Source organism: Ixodes scapularis, unplaced genomic scaffold (assembly GCF_016920785.2).
Source record: "Ixodes scapularis isolate PalLabHiFi unplaced genomic scaffold, ASM1692078v2 PGA_scaffold6__148_contigs__length_123643588, whole genome shotgun sequence".
In the NCBI taxonomy this organism is placed as follows: domain Eukaryota; kingdom Metazoa; phylum Arthropoda; class Arachnida; order Ixodida; family Ixodidae; genus Ixodes; species Ixodes scapularis.
In genome coordinates this window covers 56,742,093-56,768,565 of record NW_024609881.1, presented here as the reverse complement: position 1 = coordinate 56,768,565, position 26,473 = coordinate 56,742,093, and the positions used below count along the sequence as shown (strand labels likewise).

The 26,473-nt window shown below is 45.9% G+C and overlaps 3 protein-coding genes across 3 annotated transcripts in view; 1 reads left to right on the top strand and 2 right to left on the bottom strand.

The window, feature by feature from the left end:
* Positions 1-1,095: 1,095 nt before the first annotated feature.
* On the bottom strand, positions 1,096-13,585 carry LOC8043258 (40S ribosomal protein S9). The gene is made up of 4 exons (XM_002416155.5): positions 13,503-13,585; positions 12,076-12,300; positions 8,127-8,313; positions 1,096-1,309 (listed from the first exon to the last, which is right to left on the bottom strand). Exons 2-4 carry the CDS (start codon positions 12,290-12,292, stop codon positions 1,135-1,137), a joined length of 579 nt encoding a protein of 192 aa, XP_002416200.1. The 5' UTR covers positions 12,293-12,300; positions 13,503-13,585; the 3' UTR covers positions 1,096-1,134.
* A 212-nt stretch (positions 13,586-13,797) lies between these two features.
* Positions 13,798-15,288, top strand: LOC8043259 (p21-activated protein kinase-interacting protein 1-like). The gene has a single exon (XM_029989946.4). It carries the CDS (start codon positions 13,853-13,855, stop codon positions 15,179-15,181), a length of 1,329 nt encoding a protein of 442 aa, XP_029845806.3. The 5' UTR covers positions 13,798-13,852; the 3' UTR covers positions 15,182-15,288.
* The window catches only part of LOC8043260 (pentatricopeptide repeat-containing protein 1, mitochondrial), a 28,140-nt gene continuing 16,894 nt past the window's right edge, over positions 15,228-26,473 (bottom strand). Inside the window, exons 9-10 of the mRNA XM_029989945.4 lie at positions 24,782-24,970; positions 15,228-15,688 (exon numbers count right to left, since the gene is read on the bottom strand). Of these exons, the coding sequence (XP_029845805.3) occupies positions 15,488-15,688; positions 24,782-24,970 (390 nt within the window). The 3' untranslated portion in view covers positions 15,228-15,487. The remainder of the gene's footprint in view (positions 15,689-24,781; positions 24,971-26,473) is intronic.

Genomic DNA, 26,473 nt, shown 5'->3' with positions numbered 1-26,473 from the left:
GTGACAGCACAAAAGTTGCTTCAGTGCACCCTCAAAGAAACTGTCTGGAATACAGGGTCTTTTTCTTACTGCAAAAATAATAGAGGTCCGAATCGAATGACAACGTTTTAGAACTAGCAGTTATTCAAAAGCTTCTTAATTAGAGAAAGAAACGTGGTTAAAATTAAGAACTTTCAGAGCGTCACAGAAAATCATGGAACAAGTACATTTTGGAATTATTAGGGGCCCTTGCAGTGGCGTTACTAGGGTCACCCACGGCATCGGCCCGCCGCGACCCTTCCCTGGCGACGCCACTGGGCCCATGGCAAACGCGGCCACGCGCTCAAGTTGCTACTTGTGCAACGGGCATAAAGCTGCGGAACGAAAACATGCCCCAGTTTTTTTGTCTGGATTTTCTCACCACCAGCCTTACACCCGTTGCAAGAGTGGCAACTTAGAGCACCATTCTGGTCCCCACAGGCCCTTAATTTTTACAATATACTAGTTATTTGGTGATTTTTTGATGACGCTCAAAAAGTTTTTAGTAAAAACCATTTTTTGTCCACTAATTAAAGAGCTAATTTACATATTTTAGTTAATTATCTAATTGTGACACAAGTCGCCTGCATAGACCGGATTACAGGAGCTTTCACGGCTCTTCTAAATCAAATATGTAAAAGCCTAAAAAGAAACCCTTTACATATGAGAACACAGAGGAATTCTAAACATATGAGGCGCATTCATCGAGTTACAAGAGGGTTGCGATCACGAGCTTTGGTGGTGAAAACCCTGAACGTGCTCTACTCATTTGGGATCTTGAGGAAGTCTTCTAACTGGACTAGAACCTCACATATCCACAGATCGTAAGCGGATACCCGCTGTCAATTGGCAGATAAAAATTATTCAGATTTGGCAACTTGTGGATCGAATGCGGGGCTGGATCTACATTTTCAGAGGCGACCCACAAACGTGTGCGACCACAGTGATACTATGGAGCGAGTCATCGCATGTTCTGCGGGAGCAAATTCTCAGAGAAAAATTTCTCCCGAATGGGGGAGAAAGCCGCTTTTTACGCCAAGAAAGACCCCACCGGCAGACGAGAAGTGAGAGGCCAGATGTGAGTAACCCATTTATTCGGATCCCCCGCGAGAGCGCCTAGTCGTCGTCCTCTTCCTCCTGGGCGGTGCCTCCCTGGGCCTTGCGCATGTTCTTCCTCTTGACGCGGCCTGCCCGTCCGCCGCCAAACGGAGACTTCAGCGAGAAGTCAATGTGCTTCTCGGAGTCGAGGCGCACCACGAAGGACGGCACGTTCACCACCTGCTTGCGGACCCTGCAACCCGAGAACGAGAAAATTAAGCCTCTCCTTGTCCACAGCACCGAAGCCGCCTGCAACGGTGTTTAGCATCCTATCCTGCCCATGAAAGTGGCACATGACGTTGCAAAAGCCGCCGAGTCGTGCTGTTGGATCTCGCGATTCTGGCGGTACACAGTACAAGTCCCGACAAAGCACACGAAAAGATGCGAGTGTCGTCGTCGTTCCGGCGTTTCAACTCTTAGCTGCCAAAGTGTCCGTTTGCTGTCGAGCTGAAAAGCGACCTACAGTAGAACATGCGTCTGTTCCGCCGCAGACCCTCTGGCATCTGTGACTGCTCCGATGTAATTGATCTTTGATACAGATTTTAATCGGAGAAATCGGCCATGTGTGATGTCCAGTCTTTGCCTAGAGCCCGCAATAAACAGACTACCGCAGAAAGTGGTTTAGTGCCCCTTTGAAACAGACGAAAACTTCCGAGGAAAAAACTGGTGACACGTACACCGGAAAACTTGGTATGTCATTGCCGCATGTTACTACTGGCGGCAGGGTTTCCTTCAACGTAGAAATTGTCAGTAACATTTATCGAAAGTTCTATGATGCGTGAAAGGCAAGGTGCGATAGTTTAAAATTATTTAGAAGACATTAATCCGTCGTTTCGGTGGGTGAAAAACCTCCATTTTTATCAAATTCACTACACATTGATTGTGATGTCGGGTCATGTGACATTAAATTTACCGCCCAATATAGCGGAGAAAGTGAATTGGCACATAGGTCACGTGACACGACACGTGACAAGTCACGTGAACTTCATTCATGTATAGTTCACATGACATCGACGACGTGCGACTAGAACACCAATAGACAATATGCGAAACTACTGTTTTTCGCATATTGAGCACTGTTCACGCGGCCATCTTGGTAACGTCAAGTATCTTGAGTTTCAGTTTCTCAGCATTTCCAGGGCATGGATGTTCTGCCGCTGCAGTGCCATTCGGAAACTTTATTGTTTTCCAACTTCCGATCACTTGACATGGACAAAGGACAAGGACGAGAAAGGACGAGGACGCTTTTAATTCTTTTTAGAGCGCAGCTCTTAGGCGGCCGTTTCCGGCTTGAGCGGCGTTGGCCTAACCGCGCGCCCCATTATGGGAAATGTCCCATAATGCACCGGGCGCGCCCCTTCCCCGAGGTCATGTGCGACCCCCCCCCCCCCCCCCCCCCGAAGTCACATGACCCCCCAAGGTCACATGATTCTCCTGAGGTCATGTGACCCCCTCCCCCGAGGTCACGTGACCCCTTGACGTCACCCGACCTCCCATGAGGTCACGTGACTTTAAGGAGTCACCTGTCCCTCAGTACGCTTCCATCCTCCTCCTCAAGAGCTGCGCTCCAACCGGCGTTACAGGGAATTGTAAACAGCTTTATTTTTTCTTCGATATTTTATTTTTTTCAATGTAAATACGCATGAAGCCATACTGTTTTTTTTTTACAGCGGAGCTGTTAAGGGCTACTTTCCCCAGTTTCGTGTCCGGTACCAAACAGTACGACACAAAACTCTGGACAGCTACCGCCATCTATGAGCAACGGCGGCAACCAGACAACCAGTGTGGTTGCCGCCGTCGCTCATAGATGGCGGCAACCTTTCCAGCTATCATAGAAGAATGGATAGTTGGGTGAGTTGGTGGGAATTGATTGTAGGAAACAGTGCGAAAAACAGACGAGGGCGTAAAAACACGCGGGACGAGCGCAACGCTCGTCCCGTGTGTTTTTTTTTGTCCTCGTCTGTTTTGCACACCGTTTCCTATATTCTTAGTTCAATTACCAAATCACACCTTAATCCCTACATTGATAAATACTTCATTCCCGCCATAGTACAGCTTCGCTGGTCTTCCTTCTTCACCAAAGTGAAAAGGCTGAAAGTTTTTTTTTTTTTTTTTTTTTGTTACTGGCAAAAGGTATTTTTTGGTGGAAAGCTCTGTGTTCTCTAAAGGAAACTGTTCCCTGGGCAATATTATTCAGGCATTGCAAATAGCTTAAATTTGTTTCAGATAGCATGGACCTCAAAAACACAGTTGACGAATTTTGTGCTATAATAATGAAGATTTGTTCAACCCTGGCTGCAATCAAAGTGGCAATGCAGGCGAGTTGGTTCATCGTTACAAAATGGAATCAGCGCGCAAACAACGAAGACACAAGGAAGAGAAATTGACAGGACAAGCGCTGGACAAAATGGAATCAGCGCGCAAACAACGAAGACACAAGGAAGAGAAATTGACAGGACAAGCGCTGGATCCTCAAAACTACCCCCCCCCCCCCCCCCCCCCCCGGGCTCCTTTGCACAAAACAAAATTTTTACAATACAATAAAACCTTGTTATAACAAAATCGGATATAACAAACTAATGGATATAACAAAGCAATCATAATTTCCCTTGCTTGCTAATAGTGGGAAGAAATGAACATTGGGTATAACAAACTAATGGTTATAACTAAATAATTACGACCGCTCCCTCAAATTTCTTATAACGAGGTTTTACTGTAACTGCAAAAAGTAGATTGTGAAATGGAGTTGCCACTGCCCATGTTGCTCCACTCGACGTCCACGACGCAAGTTTTTGCTGCCGCCGACATCCATGTCTTAGCCACTGCGATGAGCGTAAGTCTAACGTGGCGTTCGATAAAAAAAAGAGCAAAATCCCGTCTCTGTATGTGTTCAGCAAACAGACACGTCGTCCGTGTCTATTGTGTTTTCTATTTATCATGACCACGCTTTAGATATTCGAGAATTTTTTAACGACAAACTCTCCTGTTTAGTTTTAGAGGTGTTTTAGAAACACTGTTCACCGACGCCAGATCAAAGCAATGAGGTTGTTTTCTGGTCATCCAAAGTAATAAATTTTTCTTATATACAACATTAAAAGGAGGGCTCAGTGGTGCTTTCAGCTTTTGTTGTCCACTTTTAACCCTACGCATCTTCAATTATAGTCGGTGGGGTAGATTATTAAAACTGTCATCGGTTTGCCACACTTAACAGCCTGGGTCTCGTCCGTAAACATTGAGCTGCATCAAGAAAAATGCAGGCCGACACTACAACGTGCGTAAAAGAAAAAATAAAGTTCAGAAACAAATTTGGCACAACTTCATAAAAAAATCAGGACTGAGTTCAATAGTTGCAAATGGGTTCACACCCACGCGATAATGTCCGCAACTTCCTTCACATTGTCACCAATTGTTTTTGTCAAAAGCTGCGTCTCAAGTAACAAATAAAAATAAAATATTGTGAACCTTGTTCAGGCTTGTGTTCACGTCACGGACGAATCGAAGGTTTAACGCTCTATCTGCAGTGGAACACATCTCTCGCACGAAGCGTAGCTGCTTGTTTACGTGGGGTGTTTGCAGGTCGGGTCACTGGTTTCTTTTTCTCGCTGCTACCAAGATGGTGGACGTAGTTCTCAACGCACTACAAGATGACACTACATTTTGCATATGGTCTATTCAGCTCTGCTGCTAAATTTAGCGGGAATCGCACAGACGGACGGTTGGACAAAACGTTAAGACCAAGGGTTTCGATATATATATAAAAAAAGCCTATTTATGCTTTAAAGCATTTCGTAGAAGGTGCAGAAGTGTCATGATCAAGATCAAGACGTAGCGTCACCGCCACAGCAGGGCTCCTTCCCTCAACCAATGGAATTCTCGTCTGAAGTACTGGCAGTACGGTGCTCGAACGAAAACTCAGAACGCCAAATTCAAAGAGAGTGAGCCGTCTTTGCCAATAATCATTCCAGCCAGAGCTCCCCCTTCTGACATCCCCACCATGCCTCCTCTCCCTCCAATTCTACCCCCATACGAGTATGCTGCTGTTGAACCTTGACTGGATAGTCATTTCGCCCGAGGTGAAAACAGACATCCCTCCCTTTCAGAGAATAACTGTCTGCTCCGTAGCACCCCTTTATACTTTCAAATGACACAATTCTTCCCAGTGACAGTCGTACCACCTAAACCTCAAAAACCAATCCCATCTTCATTAGGACGTCATTATGCAAACAGCCTCTCGGCTTTCACATCGACGATCATATACCCTAAAAATTTTCCTGCGCTATAAAATCCGTTTTTAAGAAAAAAAAAAGTTTTGCTTTGTTTTTACGGCACCTGGGCACGCATTCTTTCCGCAACGGGCTGCCATCAGCGACACGTCGAGGAGCCATCTAAAGGCACTGCTTGCAACCAAGGCGAGGAGAGGATTTAATATGGCAGCCGCGAAGCACGCAGATATACATCCTGCATCGCAGCCCAGAGCAATTGCGTTCTCTCAAAACACACGCGACAGGTATAATCATAAACGGAATAAAAACATCAGGGACGAGTGTCATTCGTCTAGCCTCCAGCACACGCTCCATACTTTTGGCAACGCATTGGAGTCTGGAGGCTGGGCGACTATAAAAGCCGGAATGTGCAGAATTGTGGCCAAAGAGCTTTCCGCGACATTTAATATACGGCAAGCGTTTCGGGAACAGGGTTACTACGAAGCACCGAATTGTGCGGGCTCAACTGATCCTGCGCGAGACTGCAAAAGAAAAATAATTCCCTGACACAGCCGACGCCATGACCTAATCGGACCGATCGGATGGCGTCAAAAGCGTACCGTCACAGTGTTCATTGTGTTTTTGAATGTGTTCCGTCACTGCCGAACCAATCGTAAAGGGAAAAAGACTAGAGCCCTGTGCACTCAGTGTCGGGTGCGTCTGGATTTGGGCTGAAAGGAAGCATGTTGGCAAGATGTGGCAACATTCTGCAAAGTATCCCCGAGGCAATTTCGGCTCTACCTTACGCCAGACTGCGGCGGACGCTACGAGCCTTCCCAGCCAATTTGGCTCTTTGAACGTAGCAGGTGATACCGCACGTGCTACACTATCCGCAATCATGTGATACACGCACAGCCTTGGTTTGGCTTCGATGGCTCGCAGCATCTGCCACGACCCGACGTAAGGTGGGACAAAGTATTGACAGCAAAATTTACAAAATTAAACCCGCAATTTTTTTTTCTCTTTTTGTGTGCGTATGCAAGCGTATGTGCAAGCATCAAATTATAAACTTCCCAAGAAAATCCACATATGCGGTACGCCACGTCCGTATAGAAGATTCCGCAAAATGCGCAAACCGGAAGGCGGGGATAAGAGCTCGGCGACAGGAGCAACGCTTTTCCGTTGCGCAAACAACTTGCAACACCGCAAAAAATGCAAATGAATGAGGCATGCCTATCAAATGCAAATAAAGATTAGAGAGCCGTCGAAAGACAAAACCAGTAAGCTTCATTCAGCCGCCTATTTTGATTACAGTAAAACCTCGTTATAACAAAGTTGAAGGAGCTGTCCTAATTATTTTGTTATAACCATTAGTTTGTTATAGCCAATGTCCCTTTCTTCCCACTATAGCAAGCAAGGGGAATTACGATTGCTTTGTTATATCCATTAGTTTGTTATATCCCATTTTGTTATAACGAGGTTTTACTGTATTTACTCTTTAGAAATTGTCAAAAAAAAAGAATGAAAACAATCCGAGATCAACTTTAGTGACAAAAGTTGGAAGACAAAATGCGCGGCGAGTTTTTAGCCGAGCTGACACACAAGAATTTAATAGTGTCATGCAGCTTGACCTCGCACCTTTGTGTCACGTAACAGAATGACATTGGGCTACATAGTCTGTGTCAAGTGACGTCAAGCTGCTCGACCATCGCCATACCGACAATGTCGAGCAAACACTACACACTAAATTCGGCGGATGTGTAGCGGTTTCTCGTTGTGCCACGTCACGCTTTCCTCGAATACCAAAGCCCCCGAACACGTCGAGTTCAAAAAGTATGCGCGGGAATCGCAGAAACGACCATGGGGGAAAATGGTCCCCAAGTGCGTTAACACACCGTAGCTCGGAGTAAGTGGAGCGAAAGCTTGTGCCACTGAACCCAGCTCAGACACGAGCATTGTACTGGCCTGTTGTCGCTACCAGAGGCGTGTATACAGAGTTTGGTCAATGGGAGGCACAGGCAGAACCAGGGCATGTACCAGACGCAGAAAGTGGGCTTGACATATGCTCTCGTGGACAACCAAAGCCTAATAAAATCCCCCAGCGGTGGTAGCGAGAGACTGTGTTAATCAAAGGTATATGTTCGCATGCAATTTTAATAAGCGGATAAGCATGAGGTGTAATAACCTTTCGTGGTTGAAAATAGGGTGCACGTGTTGCTTCAATCATGATCATGCAGAAAGATGTAAGAAACGAATGCGCCACTCAACTCTTGCTCGGACAGAGTTCGACCGCTCGGACGGCAGATTCCCGGCTGTCGGCGCTTGGCGTACGGATTATGTCAATCGTTCTGCTAGTTCCACTCTTCCACTACGAATTTGGATGACCGTGACTGAAACATCACGTGCAGCATATTTCCAGTCACCGAGAGTTACTCCGACGCACTTATCAGGTTTGTTTCTCCCGACCACCGCCAGGGTATTATTTCCGGCTTCTGGTTGGCCACACTCGAATTTCTGAAGACGCCCTGGAACACGCCCAGCCCGCTTTCGGCCAATGGCGCCTCCTCATTTGTCTCCTATACTTCCCAACGAATGGCCGAACTCTCTAGACATAGGGCTCTGGTCACTACTATGTGACGCACGTTAGAGACACCGTACAAAACCCGGTACAGCAGTGGTACTGTACTGGCTAAATTTCTCATCTACGGCGTAAACCAGAGCGGCCACGCCTCGAAGGCAGATCAGCCTCACGCTGCCCATAGACAAGCATCTAAATTTTGGGCCATTTCTCCGCAAAACAAGACCCACCGGATGTGCCTCTGTCGGATGAGCACACGGGCGTGGTGGATGCTCTTGGCGAGGCCGTGCTTGAAGACCTGCGTCTGCAGACGACGCTCCAGGAAGTCCTCAATGCGGAGGCCCAGCACGTAATCGAGCTTCATCTTGTTCTCTTCGAGGACGCCCACGCGCACCAGGCGACGAAGGAGCGCATTGCCTGCGGGGAAGGGAGGCGCGTCGTCACTGTCGGTCCGGCCAGTTTGTAACGTCGCCCACAAACGAGAACTCAAACGGGGGCAGGAACAATACATCTGCATATTCGAGACGAATTTGTATGATATTACCCAGAAATGTTCGGAACCCAATCTACGGGACACGTAAACCACGATGGCGGCACGCAGAAAGCAATCCTTGGAATTCACCATTTTCGGAAATTGCGTGGTCGGGAAGTTTCAATTTACTATGTGAGCACGCACTCAAGAAAGCACAGCGCTCCCTTGAGCAAATGCTAAAAGACATGCCCCGCAGTTTTCGGACTGCCTGCGACTATGCAGCGACCTAGATGAACCCCCTCCCCAATGTCCCCCTTCCTACTGGCACTTTACCTCTCACAAGGCATCCCTGAACAGAGTGTACCCACAAGTGGTGCCAGCTCTTAAGAAAAATTGTGGAATTTATTGGGCCAGGCCAGTGGAAGCAGATGCCATGGTCGGCTGCCACACGGCGCAGCTAGCGACAAATACGGAAAAACAAATGGTGCATTCCTGCCACGAAACAATACACCTTTTCCACAAATATTGGTTCAAAGGTGAATGGACTGGTGCCCCCTCTCTCCTCCTGCTGACCAAGCAGAGAGGGAGGATGGATTCTTTGCATTGACTGCAGGGCTGACGACGACGGGGACAAGAGCGAAGTTTGGGAGAGCCGTATTTAAAAGGGATGTCGCGAACCACCCTAGGTTCGATTTCGAAAGGTTTCGATATTTGCGAAGCGAACTGAGGTTCGATTTCGAAAAATTTCGATATTTTCGTACCGACCGAGGTTCGATTTCGAAAAATTCGCAACTTTTGTCCACAGCGCAGTTTCGAATTCGAAAATTTCGAAGCTTTCACGGTTTCTAAAATTTCGAATTCGAATATTTCGAATATTTTTTTACTTCAGGTTCGATAAATTCGAAGATTTCGAAATTCTTTGTAAAAAAAATTCGAAAACTTCAAACGCTTCGAATTTTTATAGACATGAAGTTCGAACAATTCGAAGATTTCGAATTTCTTTTGGCATAAAGTTAGAAAAGTTCGAAAGTTTCGATTCTCTTTTAACGCTAAATTCAAAAAAAAAAAAAAAAAAAAAAAACTTTGAAGATTTTGAATTTTTTTTAATCCAAGTTTTCAAAGTTTGAAGTCCGATTTTCAAGTTTTTCTACAGTTTCAGTTTCAAATAACGTTTTCACGACTCACTTGTTTTCACAAAATCAAGTTTAGAAAAGTTAGGGTGTGATATCTAGATTCTGCGAAGTTGGTAAGGCAATTAAATGAGACGACGAGTGTCCCGGACGTGCTAGAATATTTGCCAGTGCAGAATTGTGACCGCCAGCCCCCCCGGGGGGGGGGGGGGGGGGGGGGGGGGGGGGGGGCGGGGGGGGTCTTTATTACGCAGTAGTGATTGCACGAACACACTGTTTTACGAGACTCATCCAGTTCGAAACGGCCAGGGGCGAGCAGGAGGTTGAGGCTCAGAGAAACCTTGAAGCGACCTAGCAAACTAGCTCGCCACCCCTTGCACGCTGGTAGTAATCCGATCCGGTGAAGTTTATAATTGTACTGGAGGTTTATTTTCTGGGACGGAGGAATCGCCTCGCAAAAACACAAAAGCCGACACAACTCGAGGTCGAGGAGCGTTCTACCATACAAGTGGCGTCGGAAGAGGAAAAACGGGGGGAAAGAGGGTAGCGGGGGGGGGGGGCTTCAGCCTTCTTCTTGCCCTTGCAGGTATTTCGGACTGTTAAAGAAAACAATACGGGGAAAGAGGGCGTGGTCGAGCTTATTTTAGTCTGAAATTATTTATGCATATGTATAGCTACTGTCGCTCTTCACTGCATAAAAGGTTGCGTAGATGGTCATTGTTAGAAACTCGTTGTCAGAAGGCACTACTCGTCACATGCTTAGTGGTTCGGAAGTTCAAAGCTGTCTTTTCGACCTAAACACCTGTGCCGATAGTAACAAAAGAAAAAAAAAAAAGAATAAATGCGGGAATAAAAAGCAGGAGAAAAAAAAAAAAAACTATCAAGAATTCGTCGGAAGTGTTCTATTCTTGCATATTCAGAGGTTCAGAACTTCGAAACAAGTTTCTTTTACCAAAATGTGTACAGGCTAAAAGAAACACGTCCCAGGAACGTGAAGTGAAAAAAAAAAAAAAAAGTTCTTTTAATGACGTGCTGAACTTGAACACTACTAGAAATCTTCTGCCATGAGTTAATTTATTCCTTAACGTGAAAAAACAATAAATATATTATTTTGTATTCTGCCGATGGCAATGATATGTACTGTCTGTGGTGTTAATTTAAAGGCGATACCTCAAACAACTCAGACGAAAGTAAATATAAAGTTTAGGTCATAATTGTATGCAGATACATGTTTGGACATTTCTTCGAAACTCACGTTGAATAACAATAATCACATCTTAAGACGGCACTTACCTACGCTATACATAGATCATTCTTTAAAAAAAAGTATAACATATCTACCATAAATAGCTCCGGCTGCAGCGTGCTTCAAATCTGGCACAAACGATAATCGTCAAAAACCCGTCGTCCGTCCTCGCCCCTTCGGGGATTTATTTCTTTAAACCTAAGCATGCCAGAACATTGAAATAAATGACAGTGTCTTTTGTAAGGAACGCAGCACCGCATGTAAAAGTTCGAGAAAAAAAATTACGAATGTACCCCACTACTTGAAATCAAATGAAACCGTCCGCCGGTCTTTCGAAGTTCGACGAACGTCGAACTTTTACCCTATAAGTTCGAAGTTCGTCGAACTTCTGACTTTTCAGAATTCGAAAGTTCGAAACTTTTCGAATTATCTTGATAAATAGGTTCGAAATTTCGAAATTTATCGAATTTTTTGGTCAGTCAAGTTCGAAAGTTCGACAAGCATTGAACCTTGCAGCGCAATAAGTTCGAAAGTTCGAAAAAGATCGAATTTTTTAGCGTAATAAGTTTGACGGTTCGAAAAGCGTCGAACTTCTTAGCTTAACAAGTTCGAAAATTCGACCTCCGTCGAATTTTACGATATAGACAATTCGAAAAATCGAAATCTTTCCAACCTTTCGAACCGCTTGATTCGATCATCGAAACTTCGATTCGAAAAAAGTTCGCGGCATCCCTAGTATTTAGGTCACAGTGTCTCAATGGGCTAACAGGATGTAGCCGACCAGGTGGTAGCACTTTTTTTTGGAAAAAAAAAAAGCAGATTGATTACGAGTGTAGGCCACAGTTTGGCAGCGCTCTCGCAAGCTTGCGCACAAAGAATAAGTGCAACATTTGCAACGTCGCGAGAGTTTCACACTGGACAACACCAAACACTCAGCTGAACTGCCGTACAGTCCCCACAGAAAGTGCACTAGTGCTCGTCAAAGTGCAGGGTGCCTGGAGGATCCATTTAAACTGAGTTCATCCAAACTTATTTTGCACGCTCCATTTAGCAAGCTGCGAGCATCGTTGCTGCTTGGTACCTTTTACAGAAAGCATAAAACAATAGAGGAAAGCAAATGATAGACCACAGTTACACCACCAGTGCCGAAATTTGCAATACAACGGTTGGCCTTTGGTTGCAACACAACACCCGAACACGAGCGGCCTAAACCCACTTTGGGGTTTAGGCCGCTCCTTGCATGTGCCAAGTGGCACGAGCTGACACCCAACACAAAAGGCACAACCACTACCGTCCGTCCGTTGCACTCCCACTCGGCCAAGAGAGGATACCTTCGAACAGCCGGCGCTGGTCCTTGTCGTCGAGGGTGAGCAGTTCTCGGGCGGCTTTCCGAATCTTGGCCAGCGTGTACTTGACACGCCACACCTCGCGCTTGTTGCGGAGTCCGTACTCTCCGATCAACTTGAGCTCCTGGTCGAGGCGCTCCTTTTCGAATGGACGACGGGGCGTCACATACGTCTTGCTGTGTACAGTTGGGATGCGACCCATATTCTAGCCTGTGGACGAACAGAAAAGAAAAATTGGGGGAAAAGGTCAAGAGAAGTGTGATATTACACAAAATTGGTGGGTTAGAAAGTTCAAAAGAGAGTCGTCTGCTTCTTCAGCAGGAGTTGCAGTGACGCCAGAACGTCGCAGAGCTTCGATTGTCTTTGAAAGGATAGATGGTAGACCCCGAGTGCTAGACACCTTGAGGTCTACCCACTACTCGTTTCAATCAGTGATTAAGAGTTTGGCGTTTTGACATCATCGCAACCCCTGTACAAAAAGCAGACAAATTCGCGCTACGCATTGCTTAGTAATATTTATCAGTGTCATTCATCAGCATACTGAATAGCAACCCGGCGAAATAGGCAAGCTCGTGGCACCGTCTGCTATGAGCTAGCACTATCGGCGAAACTGTTTTATTTCACGTTCAGCTTAGGTAAACCAGCTACCCTGAGTGTATAGAAGCTACACAAGTTTCAACCAGAATTCCAAAAAGTTAAGCTGTCCGCATGGCGAAGTAACGAGAAACGTGGGATAAAACGCAAGACGCGGTTAACTGGCGCTTTCCGTAGATAGTAACAAGCTAATCCTAATTTGTGGTCTTTCAACAATAAAAACGGTATTTTTTTTTTTATTTTTGCCTGGAATTAAAGATCACTACACAAAAGACGCCCAACCAGTCGCCACGGCGAGCAAGCGGCTGACATGCTCGGACATACGAGCCTCAAATAGTTTGTAGGTGCCCTTAAATTACTTTGAAACGCACCGCGGGCAATTGGCATGCAACGTATGAACAGGGTGACAAAGAAACATCCAGACGCAAAAAGAACGTTTAGAAGTTGGCACTGCGGGCTTGTCGGTGGCATGGAAAGCTGCATCCTCAAGACGAGCAGTAACGGGTTCTTTCTGGACGAACAGAGCATTTATAGACTTCGGTTTTGAATCAAGAGTAGCAGATCGTTAAAACTGACACAATTCTTAACTCAAGATTAGCTCCGAAACGCTTGATAGCGAAGTCGCCGCGCTTTGCGGCGACTTGAGATGAGGCTTAGCCGAGCTGTCGACAGCATGGTAAAGTTTGGGCGATTTTTGTGAGTGGATAACAAATGATCGGAGCGCAAAAATGGTTCTGAGGTGAGCCCAAATAGTTTACGAAGAGGTTAGCACCAGTCATAAAGCCGAACGTGCCGAAAAAAGCGTTCCCATCGCTTACCGAAATCACACCGCCACGTGTGGCTGGAATGGCGGATCAAAAAGGAGATCTCAACGTTTCGTTCATTTAGAGTTAACGGCCACTTGGGGGTCCAGAGAGCGCTAGTAATAAGTTGACTTTTCATGCTGACCCACAAGAAACTCAAAGTAAACCTAACATTATATATTTTAAGAAGTTACACAAAAAACTTAAAGAACTTTTAAAATATTTATTTATTAAGGCAGGTCAAGTAGTACGTTATGTTCAGTTATGTTTTACATTTGACCAATTTGACACATAATTTGCCAGTCCCTGGGTACGTCAGCAATGCTTCGATCCAAGCCAATCCAAGTGTCAATGTTCATTTTAAAATGGCTACCTCCAAGGAGCCAGACAACGTGTTCGACGTGATTTTGGGCACGTACGAAGAATTCGTGCTCGGCTACTCCCTCGAAAACCAAGGCAAGGGCAAGTACAGTCTCCGACAAACTTTCACGAACCATTCTCACCTGGGATCGGTGCGATGCATCGCCGCCAGCGGCAGGTTCGTCGCGTCGGGCAGCACCGACGAGACCGTGCGCCTGTTCAACATGCGAACGCGCTGCGAAATGGGAGCGTTGATGCAGCACGACGGCACCATAGCAGACGTTCAGTTCTACAAGTCTAGCCACCTGTTCAGCGCGAGCGAAGACAAAACGATCTGCATCTGGAACACGGGCAGCTGGCAGTGTCTCAAGACGCTGCGCGGCCACAAGGCCGACGTGACATCCCTAGCCGTCCATCCAACCGGCAAGCTGCTCTTGTCCGTGTCGAAGGACAGAACCTTACGTACGTGGAACTTGGTGAAAGGCCGCAACGCCTACATCACAAACATCAAGGTCGCCGCCGACTTCGTCGACTGGTCTCCCGCCGGAGACCACTTCGTCGTGGGTTTGGGCAAGTCCCTCGACGTTTACAGTGCCGAGAAAGCGGGGAAAGTCCACTCGATCGACTTCGGGAAGCCGTTATGTTGCGTGGCGTTCCTCACTAACGACGTTCTTGTGCTGGGAGGGGACGGTGGAAGCGTCGAGGTACACAACATCAAGAAAAAGAGCGTCTACCACATGTTTACGGCGCACTCGACTCGAGTCAAGGCCGCCGCCGTTGTGAACGTTTCGAAGAAGACCCTTCTGGTGACTGCCGGGAGCGAGGGTTCTGTCCGCGTTTGGAAGGTTAACATGAAGAAGTTGGACAATGATCCGACTCTGTTGTGCGAAGCGAAGTGTGGCTGTCGGATCACTTGCATGGCCCTGCACATGCCGGAGGTACTGCAGGAAAAGCCGAGGAAGAAAGGAAAGGAACTGGCTAAAGCAGACGATGGAAAGAAGAAAGCCAAATCAGATGACAGCAGTAGTGGTGGAGCAGACGATGGGGACGATGGAGCAGACAACGAAGATGAGGAAGCAGATGGCAGTGGGGATGATGAAGCGAACGAGAATGGAGAAGGGTATGAAGAGGGAAGCGAGGTGGATGACGAAGAAAGCGAAGATGAAGCGGACGTTGAAGGCAATGTTGACGAGCAGGCTGGGGACGAAAGCGAATGTGAACAGTCTGAGGAGCAGGAGGAGGAGGAAGAGGTTCTTGAAGATGAGACAAGTAGTGAGGAAGACCAAGAAACAAAACCACCCCTGCCGAAACGAAGGAAGATGGCCGCAAGGTGAACATTATTTGGTTTCAGCGCACACTGAATGAGTCGACGAACACACATTGAACTCTGTACATAGGCTCTATTCATAAAAAATACAATGGCACTCTTCACCACCTCAAAGTCCTGTGTCCTCGTTTCTTCATGTTTCTTTTGCCGAAGCTGTCCTGGAGAGACATTTTTGGGATGGTACAGACAGCGTTCATTTCTTCTAGTGATATCAACTATGTTTTGTGCCAACTTCTATATAAAAAAAAAAAAAAAAAAAAAAAAAAAAAAAATTGCTATAGAAAAGAAAGAAAACCCGAGCCACGCATTTCTTTTATGTTTTTTCGGTCTTTTGCTGAGCTTCTTCCTTGAGTTCTGCTATGGACTTGCGCATGTTCTCTGGTTCATACTGCTCCCACGGATGACGTGGCAAGTCCATCTTGGTGTTCTTGAGCCAGGCGTCGTAGACTTTTCTGAACTCAGCGTAGCCGCTTTCCGAGGCCTCTGTCACAAACCTAGAAGTGGTCCCTTTCTCCTGGAAAAAACAAACACAAGTTATTAGGATTTCATTGGCTAGTATAGAAGGGACGGGACGTTGCACTGACGCTAAGTTTGAGCTCTGCACATTGCGTCGCATGGTACAAGCATGTTAACGTGTAGCGCTTGCAGTCCCAAAGCCTCCTCACCACAACGTAATTTTAAAAAAGTACAGTAGTCTTTGCTGACATGACTGCACTGCTTGCAGCACCACATGGTACACCCGGTACTGTGAGAAGCTTATTGGACAGTCTCAAACTTTTGGCTGCAAAAAGGGTTTTCAAGTTAACAGACCCCACATACATTTAGATGAGTTTTGTTCATTGCATACTAATATGAAAAACAATGCAAAACAGCAATGCTGCTTTGCCCTTCTAAAAAACAACAACGACGCAGTACCGTGGAAGAGGGACTGGCAGTACGAAAAAGGCGAAGAGCTGCAATGTATCTCCTCGGGGACTGCACATTGCCCCCGGGCCAGCCTCGGCCTAGATTCAAACTGGTGCAGACTCGCAAGCGGCGACGTGTACCTCCATCGTGTTGTCGCAGGCAAACACTATGCGTCTCCGACTGGTGTGCTTAGCGGACCCGTAGCGTCGTGTTGTCGGATGTCCCGCGAAAAACGACAAGCAGACGCAAGTGTCACCGTCGTCGTGGCGTCCCAACTCATGGCTGCTGAAGCTTTCGTGTATTGTCGAGCCGGGGGGCGACAGACGGAAGAACGGGCATCTGCCACGTCCACGTCCACCACACCCTCGTCGCCAAGATCGCGACGAGGGTGTGGTGTGAGATGAGTGTCCTTGGGTCACAAAGGGGGTTTAGAAGATTGGGGGAAGAAGGTCGTCTAACGAAAGCTGAATGACGTACGGCTGACTAGCACGGTTGGGGACGGGCGAGACAAAGGAAAATTGAGACTCCCACTTGCGTGACTCTGGCCCAAAGTCTCGACCCTGTCTCCCAGTGGGCCCGGTGTTGGTGTGAAGCCGACGGGGTTCAATCAGAGAAAAATCGGCGACTCCCTCGCCGGGGAAGGAGGCGGGGGTGTTGTTTTTATTTTATTTGCCCGATCCCCCCAAAGTCATTCTAGCGGTATCCCACACTGCCTGGTGATATAGTTACAAAAATGCAAAGGGAAAGGAAATTGGCTTATACTTTGTTTCAGCTTATGAAACATGCAATGAAAAAAAGAATTCTTTTTGGGGACACATATATTAAAATAAAAGTTTTACACAAAAAAAAAAAAAATGTAAGCAATATTTACACTGCTAGACGCAATTTAGGTGCAGAATGTGGAGGTCGCAGCCCGCTAAGCCCTGCCATGTGCTTTCATCTCATTGGCTGGAGAGATGATTGACATGTGAAAGGTTGGTTGCAAGTGTGTATCTTTGTGCCATGATAGTACATTAATCGACTATATTTTTAAGTTTGAGTAGCAAATTATCAAGATAGAGTCATAATTTTTTTCAAACGTATTCTGAGATTGCTTCTCCCACTTTGGTCGGAAACGTTAACAAATATGGCTGTTGGCGTCTGCCAACGCTACTAGAACCACTCAGTTGGGACACTGCCATAGAGCCAGCTCTGAAAAAGTGGCACCGATCCGTACTCGAGAACTGAGCTAATGGCGATCACAACACCGCCATTTCTCCTGCAGCGGACACGTGGGGAACTGCACGTGACTTCTATTTTGGCTTTAATCTACCATTTTGGCGCCAAAACAGATACAGCAGAAGAGGTTACAGGGGTGCCACCCCCGTCTCCCAAGAAGACATGCCACGAATTACTACCCAAGTTAGGATGCGCCTAGGTCGGGACGCGCTACCTGAAATCACCGTTGAGACATGGTTGTATAAAAACAATATTAATTGTGCCGCAATACCTTGCAAACTAAAGATTTTAGAAAACATCACGCGCTCCTCATTTTGTATTAAACTCCAATAAAAGTTACTACAAAAAGAGTTTCTTCTGTTTGATTGCTTTTATGCAAAAACATGCTTTTTAGAAGCTCAAGGTGACCACAGTAAAGACAAAAGATTAAGAGTGGCAGTGTTGTTGTATTTAGCTCGGACTTGGTGGACGCCAGCGGCCCAGGTTTCAACAGTGAGTTCCCCAACTAAGTGTTCCAGTAACGTTAGCGTCTGCGAAGTGCTGAACGAGCGTAGCTCGTTGAGTTTGTCAATTTTTATGAGTGCGGGTTGTTTTGTGTTCACAGAGGTGTGAAGACACCTCTGTTAAACAACTGTCGCAAGATCGCGCCTTCGGAAGCGCTATGCAGGTGATTGTTTTCGTAGCAGGACTGGCCTAAGCCTAGCATCCAACCACATCAACTATCTTGATCGATCTGGCTTGATTTCTTTCTTTACACGTATTGATGCTGAATAAAGAGTTGGTTTCTGTAAATGCCGCCATGCTGCTCTGTGAATTGTGTAACGGTCGTGATTGGGACCATAGTTTCAATGCCGAGATGATACCTACATAAGTAAGAATTTGCGAGCCACTTGTCTGGAGGCAATCGGGCATTCGACTCTTATCAAGTTAGTCCAGGTATCTTCTTGTCATTTCTCTTCGAAAGGAAACTAGCTCTCAAGTTTTGCAGTGCACCTGACCTGCTAAAGCGAACAATTTTAGAACATTAAAAGTTGAAATGACTGCATATTCATTTTGTTGATTTTCTTAGTCCTCTTCGTCGCTTTTTACCGCACATCGACAGACGGTGACATACGCTTGTATTGCGCTGAAAAAAGCTTTTAGACGGGCGCAAGATAGCAGACAACCGAAGGTGAAAACGGAACCAGGAGGCAACGTTCATATCTGCGTCCTATGGCTTGGCTGACGACAATGGACGGTGGTGAAATAGCAGACGATGCCGGAGCCTGCCGCGTGTCTGCTCGCACAACTAGCACGCATTGTCAGACGCCAGACTAGACGTGCCAGATGCTGCAAAAAGGAGACAGCAGGCTTGTTGGCGTGTTCGGCCGAGCAGCCAAGCCAGTCCAGTGGTAACAGGCGGTGCAACTGATTCGTGGCTGGGGCATAAAGCGGTCCGTGACCTCCACCTAAATCGTGTCTCACAGCAAAAAAAAAAAAAAAATTCTGTTTTTTTTGTTTTGGGTTTATAGGAAAATATTTAAAAAATTCAAAAAAAAAAAATGATTGCAGTGATTTTGTTTAAATGCAGCCAATGCTATAAGCCAATGGGATCAATCAAGCAGCGTCAAAAGTCCCAATTGCTAGGTCTTTTCTGTTGATGACTAGTTCAGCGACCATAGAACAGATAAAGAAGCATGACTGACACAATAACGGTGTGCTTTTAATACTGTCTGAGAAGTCCACCAGCTCGTAGAGTCGGCTGCATCTGGACTTAAGACAAAATGAAGGATAGAAGGGTAAGGGGAGGAATCACACTTTTCATTCTTTGGTTTTAAGGCCAGGTGGTGCAACCTTCTGCCCGTTATAAAGGGTACAGCCACTAGCATCCGTCCATCCATGAGCAGAAATCAAAGGACCACAAATGAGAAGGTGGGTGATTTCAGATAAGATCGACCAAAGGGTGGCTGGTCGACATTTTTAAATCAAATGATGTTTTTATATGACATTGTCTAGTGTCTGGTATAAACGAATCCACACTTAGTTTTGACCAGAAAAAAAATGTGGAGACAAGAAAAATCGTAAGGCAGGGAGAGGTGGACAGTAGCAATAACGCGCACTGATGGAGGGGGCAAGTTTGAAAGTGAATAATTAAAACAATAAAATTAGGAGAATTTTAAAACTTTTTACAAACAAACTATGGGTACAACTTGCTTGTAATATAAAGTAATAATATTTATTAAAAATTTATTTAGTTTTCTAAAAATTGCCAAACATGCCTGCTCGAACGACAAATGGCAAACTTTGGAAATCTGTATCTCATGAAATAATTTAATCATTATTACATAACTTGCAGACATTATTTTACTAATATATGGCTATTATTGAAAAAATAAATAAGGTATCTGAGTGACACAATAGTTACAATATATTTAGGCAAACATGGGAAAAAAATCAAACAAAGAAAAATTCCAATGCGAATAAAAAAAAAACACCACCTTAGATTTTTTTTAAATTTGGGTACCCTGTTATACTCTATTTCGGCATTCATTTCTATTAAAAACATGTTGCATCATTGCACTGTGAAAGAAGAAACAACTCCCCAAAGTAGGGTCCTTTTTCAAAGCATACACTTAGCAGTGTCCTATACAAGAAGTGACTCTGAGTTCCAGTTTCATGAAACTTGCACAAATCTTTTATATACATTTATTCAGATGAGGTCATTGATAAAAAGAGCGATCGGTCACACAGTAAAAGGGAGGAGAAACTATATACAGCATTTTACATAAGCGTACAAAGTGGTATCATATTAGAGACTAATGATTTGAGAAAAGATGATGCAGTGTGAAGTTGTACCTTCCGGTATATTTTACATCTAGAGTAAAATAAATAACTTTACTTCCACACACAAAAACAAAGATATAATAGTAAGATATTTAGGTTGGCTGTGTATTTACGATTACAAACAATTTCAGGTGACGGATGCCATAGTGCCTAACTGGAGCAGCTTCGATGCTCTCGGTGTATGAATGAATCGTGGCAAGCCAATATAGTTTATCCTGCTCGAGGATAACATTTTGGGATTTTTTTTTATAGTGATCAGATAAAAATTATTAGTAACCACCAACAAAAACAGTAGGTTAAATACCCCGTGAAGAAAAATGTGATAAATAAGATGTCCCTGCATTCAAAATGAGCAGTCCTTGGGAAATCAAATTCGGCACTTTACGCTAAGGTTTTCCTCGCTGTACCCATTTAATAAAGTTGCTTCCAAGCAGATCCGACTGTCCGTGCTACATATACGTCACAGGTCCCTTCTGTTGATGACTTGCTGAGCCGCCACGCGTGCCAAGACTGAATGCCAGGGAAGGCGCGCACCGTCAGCCACTCTTCTTTTTTTTGTTCACGATACCGAACAACCTCATTTTCGTCCAGATATACAAGATGCACGCCTTTCAGTTTCTTTGATAGAACGCTCACCATTGTCCTGGCCGTCTGAATTGCACTTACTGAACGTTCTCTCAGGTTGTTCAGCGTGGCCTGGTGCTTCACGAGTCCGCCAACTCCGTCACATGCATTTTTCCCATGTCCAGATGCAGAAAATAACCACTGGGCTTGTGGGCAATCGTGCTTTGCAAATTAGTGAAGCTGGTAGCGATTCTTGAAATGACTGGCGGCGCCGTCACTTACGTACGTCATGTACGAGTATACCGCAACGTTGTCTTCAACCCACTCCTTCACTTTTTCTAGAGCCAAGCAAGCGTGAGCGGCGTCGTGACACAGGTCCTCACTGATGATGGCAAAGCTGTTTGTAGATTTTCTTGTCGTCACTACACATGTAAATATCGAAACTTGTTTTTTTTTCCAGTGATATGCTTGCACTTTGTCAGGAAGCACGATGGTCCAGTTTTCAGCAAAGTCAAAATGAAAGACAATGCTCCCGCGTTGCATGCACTGTTTTTCATCGTAGATCGCTTTACCTTGCGTTTGCCGGATATGGTTGTGAAGTACCCAACTTCCAACCGTCACTTGGATGACTTTTAGGAAAGTCTCAGGTTCCAAAGTTTTTTTCACAACGTCGCCAGACTCCCATGTTGCAAGCACAATCTCTTCATCCTCCGGGATATCAAGTTCCTGGAGTGTAAGAAACTGGCCTTTTGGGCAGTGATCACAGTCTCCTTGAAGGCACAGTTCTGTTGCTGGGTCGCACAGAAATGCCGAGTTCATTTCACCAGTGTTGAATGTTGAGCCTGTAACGTTCTCTAGAGCGGCAGTACAAAGATAATAATTGGCGCAGCGCACACAAACGCACACTTCCTGGTGTGGAATACATTGGACCCATCTAGGGCGCAACGAATAAAATTTTGTTAGCCCAACGCCGGAATCGGGATGCTTGTCTTTGTATATACGGAAGGCCTCTCGTATTGAGCGTGTCATGAAGCGCTTTGGCACGAACGTTTTCTCTCCGTTGAGCATGACAGAGATGACGTCCTTCTGGTTGGGACTTTGGCGCGAACATTGTAGATCGTCTTTTGTGAAGTACTCTAGGGCAGCAGACAGGTTCTCAGGGCTCCCCTTGCACCTCGTGTAAGGATCCGGCTCATACCACACGCCATGCTTTTCCTCGAGTTTTCGGGATTTACTGATGAGGTACACTGAGGCCTGTGGAATCATCTTTTGAACCTCACTCTTCGTCAGTGTTGACGGCAGGAGTGTAAGCAGTTGACAACGTTCCCGGAGAGAGATGGCGGTTTCAAAGGCCTGCCAAAAGTTGTCCACCCACTCAGTGCATGTGGAGCATGTTGGTTCGGACGACCCCGATGGTGCGTCCCTGTCGTACGCAATACGTAGCCTTGAGCGTATATTCTTGACAGCAACCTGCTCCAGTTCTGTCTGCTTTCTCTTGACATAGGCAGGCCTGTCCCGACTTCTTACGACGCTTGGTTGTCTCAGCGGCGACACATCTGTAGGTAGTATGCTGCGATTTAGATCTTCAATTGCTTCTTCAGCTGGCACAAATATGTCAGGGCACTGCTCTGAGCTTCGCATCGAGATCTCCTTAGTGATGTGCATGAAGCAATGGTAGCACAGGTAGTCCGTCGCACTCGCTTTGGTGGAACAGTCAGGCGGAAGAATTTGCTTCAACGAGTTTAGGTCCAACTCGCCAACACTTCGAAAATTCCGCTGCTTTGGTATAGTCTTTTTGTGTTTGCAAAAGTAATATGCACAAAACACTCGTTCGGAGCTCCAGGACGTCTTCATAATGTCTACATAAATAATAGAAATTAAACCCCAACTGATGGCATATAATTGCCAAGTGAAAGAACTACTGGGTGCACAAGTGACAAGTCCGAGGCTGAGGAGCTCACTCACTGCAAACATACATTTGAAAAGAGAGGTCACAACTGAGGCTGTCGGCAAAGCTTGATCCACGTCAAAGGAAGAAAGAGGGAAAGTCTCCAGACAAAAAATTGTGGTCAGCGGCCTTCGAAAAAGACTTTCCGGAATCGCACTGTCGTCCCTCCACGCGCTGATATGAAAGCACCCGAGCTTCTACCACGCGGTTCATGACACAGCCCGAGCCATGTCGGCGACCGGTTCGCGAGGGGTTGGCGGTGGGGTTACGTTGATGGTCACTCGGATTAGCCCTTGCTGTACTGAGCTACCGCCTGCAGTGCCTTATCGCCGCTGGTGTCAACTACAAGAACACACACACCCTGTCTACACCAAAACTACAAGCGTTCACCGCACACGCGTCGCCGCCGCTTTTAAGCTTTTGTGAAATTGCTTTCTTTTGCCGCGGAGAACCGCCTTATCTTAACTACGCGCCTGAAATCCTTCCAGGCGGGCGTACACAATATCAAGCGTTTTGAGAAATGCCCGTGGAGTAGAACTATGGGAAAATTCGGAGCCCGCAATGTCGATATCGTCGCCGTTGTGTTAGTACGCCGTCGCGTACTGCAGTCCCCCGTTGGGGGAGGGGGGGGGGGGGGGGGGGGCGGTCTTACTACGATAACATGGCGACAGCGTTTACACTCTATGTATTTACGCGAGGCTCGAGTATTTGGGGATAATGCTGCCGGTTGGTGTGCCCCTTTGTGCCTGATATTATCGCCCGTGACGCCAGCGAGTGAGATGGCGACAGGCATGACTGCTCAGTAAACAGGCGTCGGCGGCCATGTTTTGCTGGTTGAAGCGAACCCCCTTGTCCTTGACAGCGAGCGGGGAAATGCGAAAAAAAGATTGTATCGGCCGTTTTGCCAGAATTAGCGACGAGTGTCGTCTGCGGTTTCCGGCAACTATTTTGCCATAATCGTGAGCTTAGCGAGGAAATGATTTTTGCTAGCCACAGAACACTACCACGCAGAAAGGGAATGCTTGAACATGTTTTTGTTCTGGATATATATCAGGGATATATATGAGAGAGAGAGAGAGAGAGAGATGAAGGTAGAGCGGAAGAGGGAATAGCATATAGTGTCGCAGGAGAATAAAGTAAACAAAGTTCCTAGTGGCCGATGGCTGCATGATCTTTTCTCGGATCACTAGTCCGTAATATGGTACCTCTTTGTACACAGTAGTTTCTCCTTAATTTAAGTGTGTGAACGATTTCTTTAGTTATCATTGGCCTCATCTGAATAAATATATATAAAAGATGTGTGTTGGTTTCATGAAGCTGGAACTCAGAGTCAGTTCTTGTATAAAACACTGCTAAGTGTAGGCTTTGAAAAAGGACCCTACTTTGTGGAGTTGTATCTTCTTTCTCAATAAAATGATGCAACATGTTCTTAATGGAAATGAATGCCGAAATAGAGTATAACAGGTTACCTAAATTTAAGAAAAATCGAGGGTGGTGTTTTTTTTTTATTCGCATCGTAATTTTTCTTTGTTTGATTTTTTTTCCATGTTTGACTAAATATATCCTAACTATTGTATCACACAGATACCTTAGTTATTTTTTAAATATTAGCTATATATTAGTAGAATAATATCTGCAAATTATATCATAATGATTAAATTATTTCATGAGATACAGACCTCCAAAGTTTGCCATTTGTCGTTCGAGCAGGCATGTTTGTCAATTTTTAGAAAAATAAATAAATTTTAAATAAATATGATTACTTTATATTACATCAAGCTATACCCATAGTTTGCGCCTAAAACGTATTAGGGTTCTCCTAATGTTATCGCTTTGGTTATTCACTCTCAAACGAGCCCCCTCCATCAGTGCGCGTTAATGCAACTGTCCACCACCTCATGCCTTACGATTTTTCCTGTCCCCAAGTATTTTTTCTAGTCAAAACTAAGTTTGGATTCGTTCATACCAGACACTAGACAATAACATATAAAAACATCAGTTGATTTGAAAATGTCGACTAGCCATCCTTTGGTCGATCTTATCTGAAATCACCCAGGTGCAAACACACCAGTCGCAGACGCGTTGTAAGTGCTGTAACCGTAGCGAGGACAACGAATCGCATTCGGCCTCAAACTCGGAAGGACGCACCTTCTTGAGCAGCATCTGCCGCATCTTGGCGTCGGCCTTGCCGATGGAGCGCAGCGCCGTCGTACTGACGGCAATTCCCTCCTGCTCGCCGAACCGCATCAGGTCGAGCAGGAACCAGAAGTTGAAGCGGTAGCAGGCGTTGTTCACCAGGGTGCCCCAGGTCTCCTCGTTCACCCGCAGCCCTGCCGCCTGCAAGGCCGTTGCGTCGGAAGGAATGGGGGACCGAAGCCGAAGCAGACGCTTCACTCTCTGCTTTTGCTCGCTTCCTCCTCCACGAAAGTCTCTCCCTCTTTCACCCGCTTCTCTCGTGAGGGATTGATTAACCTTTTAAGCTGTTTCTAGTTTTTGGGAATTTTTGACCCTCAACTGCTTCACCCTTTGTTGACGGGTGTTGCCTACAGGCGGCAAACCACGTAATAATATTTTTTGTTTAAAAGTTTCGGTTTTATCACATTTTTTCTTAAATCTCGTAGTCTCGCAACAGTCCTGAAGACAGAAGCTACAGCACCATCTATTAAAAACATAAGCAAAAAAGTGAAAGCCGTTTACAACTTCCTGTAACGCCGAATTGGAGCGCAGCTCTTGAGGAGGAGGAGTGGAGGGTATATTCCTCCTCCTCCCTCGTGATCATGCCTGCTAGTCCTCCTCCCCTCCTGCTCCCCCTCCCTCTCCTTTACCACCTCCTCGTCCTTCAAGCTCCTCCCCTCCCCTCGCCTCCGCCTCCTCGTCTCTCCTCCCCCCCTCCTCCACCTTCGTACTGCTTTCCTCCTTGCCGCTCAAGCCGGACAATGAGGGGAGGAGGAGGAGAAGGAGGGGGAGGAGGAGGAGGAAGAGGGGGGGAGGAGGAGGGGAGGAGAAGGGGGAGGAGGAGGAGGGGAGGAGGAGGGGGAGGAGGAGAGGGAGGAGGAGGAGAGGGAGGGGCGCGGTTACGCCGACGCCGACGCCGACGGCGACGGCGACGCCGACGGCGACGCCGACGCCAACGGCGACGCCGCTCAGGCTGGAAACGGGCCCCTAAGAGCTGCGCTCTAATAGTTGACAAAAAAAAAAGTTTCGTGCGCAAATACCCAGCGACCGAGAACGGCGAAACGGCAAGAAATATGAATAGGTGTTTTTATTTTTTGCCACTAATATTTTACGACAGGTGACCATTTTACTTGAGGCTATCGTACGCGCAGATATTATTGACTTTTTGTAATGATTCGCAGAGGTTACGCAAGGAAGCCACTTTTGGAATTTTGCCTGGTGTTGCCCACAGTCAACAAAGATATAACTTGAAACTTTACCTTAAGCTCCTTTTTTTTAAATTTCAGTTCTGTTCTTTTATTTGATCTTGTTAAACAATTATATCTTAAAACCAAATGTGTTGCCTTCAATATCATATTTCTAGCCACAAAAAGAATAGAAGCACAACTAAAAAAAAAAATATTTGGTGCTGCCATTTGTTGGCAGAGCCGCAAACTCAAGGCCCGTTCACACACTTGCAACTTCTTAAAGGGACCACCCCCCAAATATTTTTTTTTTCCATTTTTTGCCAGGCAATTTATTATGGTGTCGGAATACTACCCAATTAATTTAGCAAAAAAATGCAACTGCTTGGAACCGAAACTCCCGCACCGCATGGAGAAGTGGAGAGGAGAGTGTGAATGACGGAAGTCACGTGGCTACACCCAACCGTGCGATTTTTTCTTT